This window comes from Linepithema humile, chromosome 1 (assembly GCF_040581485.1).
Source record: "Linepithema humile isolate Giens D197 chromosome 1, Lhum_UNIL_v1.0, whole genome shotgun sequence".
Taxonomy (NCBI): Eukaryota; Metazoa; Arthropoda; class Insecta; order Hymenoptera; family Formicidae; genus Linepithema; species Linepithema humile.
In genome coordinates, this window is record NC_090128.1 from 21,124,684 (window position 1) to 21,133,430 (window position 8,747).

At 29.2% G+C, this 8,747-nt stretch overlaps 1 protein-coding gene across 1 annotated transcript; it reads right to left on the reverse strand.

The window, feature by feature from the left end:
• Positions 1-878: 878 nt before the first annotated feature.
• LOC105669684 (juvenile hormone epoxide hydrolase 1) lies at positions 879-6,216 on the reverse strand. The gene is made up of 8 exons (XM_012362752.2): positions 6,073-6,216; positions 5,784-5,895; positions 4,089-4,281; positions 3,168-3,409; positions 2,922-3,037; positions 2,622-2,824; positions 1,328-1,562; positions 879-1,210 (listed from the first exon to the last, which is right to left on the reverse strand). The coding sequence occupies exons 1-8, from the start codon at positions 6,129-6,131 to the stop codon at positions 943-945; spliced, it is 1,428 nt and encodes a 475-aa protein (XP_012218175.1). The 5' UTR covers positions 6,132-6,216; the 3' UTR covers positions 879-942.
• Between the last annotated feature and the right edge of the window lie 2,531 nt (positions 6,217-8,747).

Consider the following 8,747-nt stretch of genomic DNA (forward strand, 5'->3'; position numbering starts at 1 on the left):
TAATGTTTTGTGCACGAATAATACTTTTGAGCACTTCGTCTTCAACACAAGTATTTCAAGTTAACACTCCTTTATTTATCAATTATTTCATTATATTCTAAGTAAATTTTTGATACAACTTTTTTTTCAATTATGACTTACAATTCTTGAAACAGCCAAAAATTACCAGTGGTTGATATTTTTGATATAAAAATTAATTAAAAAAATTTTTTTTTTTAATCTTTGTTTGTACATTCCTTTTCCTTATTGTTCGCTAAACAATAATTTATTATATTTGATATTTTATAAATGTTTTGTATTGACAAATTTAGGGCATTTATTATGTTGTAAATTTTTTATGATAATTGTAATTTTCCCAAGCATTTAGAAAATATTCGAATAAATTCCGCAATTATTTTAATACATAAAAACACATTAAAAACATATTAAAAGATAAAATGTTTAGGATAAATGCAGTTTTAATTATTTTGTTTTTTTAAATAATTGTCTAAACTAATAAAGTACTGTGTCGATACCAATATAGCAAACAATCATAACATCATCGTCGGACCATAAGCGTAATGACGATTTTACAAAGATTTCTAATACTTTTTCTACCGCTTTCAAATTTATAAAATATAATTGTACAACTGTGTTATAATTGCATATAATTATAACTATTAACCAAAAATGTTTAAGTCAATGTTCGAAATTGATGATTAAGATTTCGTTGAGCTAACGGAGTTCGAAATAAATAAAATGCGAATGTGATAATTAAAATTTTTCGGAGCGCATAGCGATCGTGTATACCGAATTAATACATTTAATTATATATATGGGTAACACTTTGACGATGAAATGCAAATAGCTACCATCACTCACAGTATCGATCTACAACATTATGTTTTTAATTTATTTATTGTTTTTAATTGTAGGTAACAAAATATAATTTATAAAATTCACTTAAATTTTGATAGGCTTTTTTATCTTCTTTCCTGCGTTGGGCATGTCTTTATTACTAGTTTTCTTCTTGATATCTTCGACCTTGGACACAAATTCAAAAACATCATCTGCTAACAAAGCCGGCTCTTCGAATGCGGCGAAATGACCTCCACGTGATAAATGGTTAAATTGTATCAGATTGGTATATTTGTCGTGAAGTAGGCTCTCCGGTTGATAGAAGAGCTCGTGAGGGAACACCGCACATGCCATTGGCACATTAATTTGCAATCTAGAAATTAGATGTATGTTAGCAGAGACATAAAAAAACGTATAGTTTCTGTTAAACACAAAAAACTATTTTTATATCGAAGTAAAATTGTAAAAAAGAAAACGAAAAAACACATACTCATCTATTTTGGTTTTATAGTGTTTCGCACTAAAGTTTTCGGAGTAAAGTCGAACGCTCGTAGTAAGAGAATTTGTAACCCAATACAGCATAATGTTATCTAAAAGTTCATCTAAAGTGAATTTCTCGAGCAAACCGCCATCAGCACGAGATTTATATTCTTTGTTTGTCCATGTACTAAACTTTTCCAAGATATATCCTGCCAATCCCGCTGGTGAAGCTGCCACAGCAGTACCTATAAAAAAATTATTTTTGATTATTTGAACTTTAAAAAAATAAATTGCATATCATATGCTAATTATATTAAAAATTTTAACTATTTAAAGGTGAAGTTGATATATCAGCTGACAGTTTAATGAAGAAGCATTAGGAAGAAAAATTATTAACCCTTACGATCTTTCTTGATAATTTTACCTTAATGAAAAATTACAGTTAATGTTTAAAGATTAAGAATTTATAAATTTATTTTAAAAAAATAGTATTTTTGCTCTATACAGGGTGTTTTATTTTAATCTAACCAGGCGAATATTTCAAACGCTGTTGAGTTTAGAGAAAAATGTTTCAGACAAAAGTTGTAGGGTTTGGAGGGGGACACAAGATGGTGGGCTTGAGTTTTTGATGAAGGTAAAATTGAAGGTCATATGAAGGTCAACTTTGTTTTTTTAAATAAAATGTAATATTTTTCATTGCATATTCTGAAAGAACATAAAATTCTGCATTAAAATTGTCTGACACGTTTTTCATGAAAATTTATAATTTTTGAGGAAATTTAACAAATTTAGCAACCCCGAAAGTGAGAGGCAAGGGGACTCACGTAAATCAAACACCCCGATGGAATCAGATTTTCGTCACGTCCACGCCGTTGATTCCGGGTAACTCTAAGAACGAGAAATGTTCATGAACATGTGCAAATTGATGCATGATTCTCTTTACGAAAAACAAATATTTTTTCTTTAATTGCTAAACTTCCTAAAAAATTATGGATTTTCATGAAAAACGTGTCAGACAATTTTAATGCAGAATTTTATGTTCTTTCAAAATATGTAATAAAAAATACTACATTTCATTTAAAAAAACAAAGTTGACCTTCATATGACCTTCAATTTTACCTTCATCAAAAACTCAAGCCCACCATCTTGTGTCCCCCTCCGAACCCTACAACTTTTGTCTGAAACATTGTTCTCTAAACTCAACAGCGTTTGAAATATTCGCCTGGCTAGATTAAAATGAAACACACTGTATATATATATATATATATATATATATATATATAAACTTCTCTTATAGCAAATACCTATAGTATCTGGTTTAGTAGCCTGTAAATGCATGTATCCTGATTCTTCAAGGATATAACTCAGGTGAGATCCCAAAGGATACATTTTAGAATAATGTTCGCTCTCGACTACGAGTGATGGGATAAAAGCACCGAGCAATCTCCAAAAAAGGTTAGACTTGCTCATTATACCCATACACATATTTAAATGACCACCAAAAACACTGGAAGATAATTACGATTATTTTGTATTTATATATATATATATATATATATATTACGACTTATTGATTTATTACAAATATTATTAGTGACACGTACTTGTCTGGAAAGAGAGCAGCTAAATGTGCGGAAATAGCCGAACCCCAATCTCCTCCCTGTACGTAGAATTTCTTGAAGCCAAGACGCAACATAAGATTTTTGAATACAACAGATATCTAAAAATAGTAAACAATTGACAGGATTTATGCGCCGCAGAAATAAATATCAAATATTAGCAATATCAATACATTATTTTTATACTGTCTTTGATTATGTAATGCATAAAATTATTCGTATTTAACAAACCTGTGCCGGGCCCATTCCTGGTCGTACAGCCGCTTGCGAGAATCCATATCCCGGAAGTGAAGGTGCTATCACCTCAAATACAAAGTCTTTGTCAGGACGCGGTGTCGTTAATATAGGCAAAATTTTTTGAAACTCCACCACGGATCCTGGCCAACCATGTGAAATTAACAATGGAAGAACTTTTATATTTTTTCGCTCCGGTGGAATATGTGGTTTCACATGATAAAAATGTATGTCCAGACCTGCAAATGATAATTTAAATTTATTAACTTTGCTCTATTTTTTAAATGCAGTCATAATAACATTAATATTTTAATAACACAGTAACATGGCGGAATAGTATAGTATAGTAATATTTGAAAAACAATACAATTGAATTTTCCAAACCAGAAAATAACTTGGTAACTTCCGAGTTACCAAGTTTACAATTAAACTTTCATCGTGATTTAAATAAATACATTTATATTATATCGTCCGTTATTGAATATAATAGACGATTGCTCTTTTAATAAACATAGATCAAGAATTAATTATCTGTGCGATTAAATTTGTACTTTGTATTCTGACGTAATAATAACAAAAGTATACATCTATCTAACTATATATCAAATCTAACTAACTATATACAAAAATAATTTAAACTTTGCTCGAAACTGACGATGATTCTTTTAGTCAAGTAAACAGAATCATTCTAACGGTGCTTTTATGGTTGGACCGTGGCTGAATAATCTGGGTCGGCTTTCATTATCTCCCGTTAATATAGCTCTTACAAGATGATGAATGGCAAGGAAAGAAAAAATATTAAATAAATGCTGGCCATCATTCATTTCAGAAAATAATTTTCCAGTTTATTGCAAAAATTTTACAAACGTTCTTTAAAAAAAACTGATAAATCGGTGGACACAAAAAATAATGTATTACCTTGTACATTGGTCACGTACTGAGGATACTTGTTTAGAAGCGCTTGCCGTTGAGACCAATTATATTTTGTTTGCCAATATTCAAGAATATCTTTCAAATATGTCGAACTGATACCGTAAGTCCAAGCAGCATCTTCCAATGGTTCCACTAATTCTCTTCTTTTTGCAAGTCGTTCGTTCAAGTCGTCGATTACCTTATTAAAAAAATTGCATCTTAGAACAAAATTATTACTCGTTCTTCTTTCTTAATGAAAGATCAATTAGTGATGCTTTCAAATCGTAAAGCTAAATTTTTTTTAGTCATAATCGATCCATTTTTTCAAACTTAAAATTGCTGGATAAAATAATAATAAACTTATTTCATTCTACATTTCTTTTCAGAGATTTTATTAAATAAAATATTTTATTTTCAAATATTCAACACACACAGTAAAATCTCTTAAATTCTTTCATATTTTACATTTATAATTAAAAATTCATATTAATGATGATAAAAATAATTAATGTACAAGGCTTTAGTGAGATTAACAAAATCAAATAAAATTCAATAGGAGCGTAAAGAGCCACAATGCAGGTTATTCGTCCGAAGGTTACAGTATATTTATTTAAAATTATTTCATTTACAAACGTTTCTGCCTGACATCCTTTTCTATCATCACTCGGAATTTTTTTGACCTTATTCTAATCATTAAGATCTCAACTGTTAACTGTTTAAGTATAACAGCTTTTCAATCTTCCACCTCGTTGCTTCTGCGTGGATGAGCTTACTTTTTACATGTAATTATCACAAGTATGTATAAATCATTTCATAATCTCTGGTCAAATTACTTTTTATAACTTTAATTCTCATTGGATTTTATTGCATTGATTGCAGTCCTAACTTTTTTATGTACTGAACAACATTTTCGTTGAAATGGATTTTGAACACTTTTTCCACATTATATTGTCTGTGTAATTACTGCGTTGCGATTTTTTCGTTTCTTATTGTACACTGAAGAAGGCTTGATGTTAGGCAGAAACGTTTGTAAATGTAAATAATTTTAAATGAATATACTATAACCTTCACACGAATCACCTGCATTGTGGCTCTTTACGCTCCTATTGAATTTTATTTGATTTTGTTAATAGTGATATCTTTTATATCTTTTATATTTTTATTCTTTTTCTTATTTTAAAATTTTATTTATTCATTCTTAATTTTAAAATCTTTAAAAGTCTTATAAAAACATTTATCAATTTCTATGATAAATATTATCTGATATTTTAGTTAACATTTAAGTGAAACAGTGTTTATCGGCAAAACGACTTACTATGTATCTACTTTAACTGTTTAGAATTACAACGCTAAGTTGGAAAGCAGTATCATTATGTAATAGTCAAGGTCTGTTGACGTGATTAAATGACATTTATTTTCGTCGATAAAAAACATCGGCTGCGGTTGATATGCATTAATATGATAAGAACGCGTTATCAGACAACCAAACGATTAGATGAGATAAAAATTGAAAAATAAATAACTGCAAGTATGTACTGGTCATAATCAGTAATATAATTGATATTTATCTTTTTAGTGTAATTACAATGTAATTACAGTGTAATGTACGTCTTGCATAATAGGTCAACAAGAATATCACTTCAAAGATCTATTATTTGCTTTAATGAATAAACATTTTTTTTATTCTCTTGCGTGACTTACCGACTTTGATATATTAATGACAAAAGGTCGTATTTCCTTCGATGCTCCTTTATTTTTTTCCGGACCCCAGAAAGTTTCGGGCAAGTTCGGTATTTCTGTGACGGGATTAGAGCTGCACGGAAGTTTATAATATTAATTCTTTTTTATGTATACACTAATCGTGAGTTAATCATTTTTGAGTGTATAAAGATTGAAAAAAGTGCCGGAAGAAATTTACAGAGTTTGGAATCAATGTTTTGTTTAATCTTTGATAAAACGTTTTAGAAATTTATTTATTCGATGCACTCACCGGAACAGAAAAGCTATGCCGATGGTGATAACCAAAATCACCGTTGTAGTTTTCCACATCGTGCGTCTGTCTCGTTTAACGTAAAGTGTACGACTGGACACGACTGAAGCATGTAGCAAGCTGACGTCGTAATCGGAGATAGTGGGGATAAATGATAGTTTACTTAAGTATTCTTGTTAATGTTTTTGTGTTATTAATATCTCTGATATGTTGTCTCGGAAATTTCTCTTACAAATAAGCAGATTGTTTAAAGTTTATATCTTCTTACTTACGCATTTTTTAATCAATTTTAAATTAAATTTTTTATATAACTTTTTAAAATCATAACTTACTTACAAATTATTGGTGCATTAATATTATTGATAAAAAAATAATTTTAAAAAATATTTTTTAAAACTGTTGTTTGTATATCTTTTCTTATTGTTTACTAAATTATAAATTATTATACTTACGTGTGTTTATTTAGTACAATCAGATTATTTATATCTAATTAGTGTAGCATAAATGTGCAGCAAACTATATGAAGCAACCTATTGTTAATTTATCGTAGTTGCACACTTACAGGAAATTGCGACAGTAATAGAGGTATATGATTAAAGAAATATACCGTTCTACTTATTCTATTTAACATCCTCTAACTTACGCTAAGTTCTTATCGATTCTGTATGTTTTTGCGTACTTTATTATTTATATTTAAATATAAAAATACATTCTTAATAGAAAAACATCAATATTATTGGACTGTATAATTTACAATTACAATTTAAAATTAAAAATATTTGTTACATTTGTCATATATAATACGTTTCTATTTTTTTAATGTTTTATTTATTTATATATATATTTTTTTTCAAGTAAGTACTTCAAAAACTTTCTAAAAGAATAATAGTGCGCGATTTGAGTTCTTTTTGTTCTTATTGTTTGCACCACGTGTTCACGTTGTTTACATTGAATAAAACATTAATAATTTATTAAATTAAAGTTCAATTACTGGCAACAGAAAAATGATATTTCAACAGATTTTTCTCTTGTGGCTGTACGTATTAAAATCTTTCTTTACAACACGCGGTAACGAAGAACATGCTTCTTATTTTGATACATGCTTGGTTTCTTCTTTCGTATCATGCGCATGTTTTATTCAGCGCAATTTGCAAATCAATTTCATGTTAAACGGAATCAATTTTCACATACGAATCCATTCTTTTAAGCAGTTGAACAAAACAATATTTACGATTCTAAAATATTAAACTTGATTACCGACAGATAGTTTTACATTAAATCGGAAACAAAATCCATTTATTTTACCGTTTTCCTTTTTTCTTCACACTATCTATTTAAATAAGTATCTAAAATAAGCTAATATATTATCCAGTATATTAGGAAAAGCAAATTACGTATTTCAAGACTTTAAATCGTAATTTTTAGTATATTAGGAAAGGCAAATCACGTATTTCAAGACTTTAAATCGTAATTTTTAGTGTATAGTACTCAGATAGCCAAATGTTAGCAGTGTTAGCAGATTGACATCAAATGTGAAATTTAACAACACTGTCAACATTTTGTTTACTAAGTACGTTATATTTTTATTTTAGCAAGTAATACTTTGATGAATTTAAAATTGATTTTTGGTTCAGTAAAATCATTAAAGATATAGAATACAAAATAATAAGAGTACATAATTGCTGATTGTTAAATATACCAAGAAAATTCGAAAACAAGATTAAGATGCGTATGTAGGAACATAGGATATGGTATACAACTATAGGATTCAATTAAAACAATAACAAATACATATATTTCTCGAAATGTGATACAATAGGTTTTTTGTGTTGGTGGTCATATCTAATTTTTTCTCGTGTTTTACTTTTTTTTTTTTTAAGTGGATCGGACGATTATTTTTCATTGAAGACGCGGCGGTGTCCTCTATCTCATTTTCTTACCATTCTATTTGGAGCAAAGCCGGCGGCCGCGTCTGTCGCGCTGCTATATAATTCTCTACTATTTTATTTATTACTATCATCGGATTGCGGTGTATGTCAATCATGCTAACGCGCTTCTTATAGGCCAATAACTTGTGCCGAGAGCCACATCACACTGCACACTCAGCATTATTAATGGCAGCGAAAAAATAATCGAGAAAAAAAAGAAACAAATTGTAATCCAATTCGTGTTGATAATATACGACTTTCAATAAAATAAACCTGATAATCGGATAATTATCTCACATACTTAAAGATCGTGTTGCAAAACTGAATAGTATGCATGGAGAAATAATTTTTCCCGTCTGCAAAATTTCGTATTGCCTTTAATGATGACGAGTGTGCGTGACAAGCAGAACACGCGCGCGAACTTGGTATTGGCTCGCGCTAAATCTTCAAGTAGATATTGCGGATAAATGAAAAACTTCCTTGCAGTCTACGTTATATGCATTATAATTATAATAATGACGTGAGAAACTTTGTATACAATCAAACGCGAAATTTCATTTTCCGCTATTACACTTTCGTCCGCAATACCATGCTATTTTTGTTCATTTAATTCATTGCATTAGAATAACGAGTCATATAATGACATTAGATAACGATAACTTACATCGTGACATTATCGGAAAGTAAAATTTTCTGCCGCTACTGAAATTATGTACGATTTTATATAGCAGATTTGCAAAAATCCGC

What these genes read in the sequence shown, in the direction of transcription:
- LOC105669684 (XM_012362752.2), bottom strand. Translation starts at nt 6,131, where the DNA reads ATGTGGAAAACTACAACGGTGATTTTGGTTATCACCATCGGCATAGCT. An exon ending in GTACGTGACCAATGTACAAG is followed by an intron (nt 3,410 to 4,088) that starts GTAATACATTAT and finishes TATCATTTGCAG; the next exon opens with GTCTGGACATACATTTTTAT. An exon ending in CAGGAATGGGCCCGGCACAG is followed by an intron (nt 3,038 to 3,167) that starts GTTTGTTAAATA and finishes TACTATTTTTAG; the next exon opens with ATATCTGTTGTATTCAAAAA.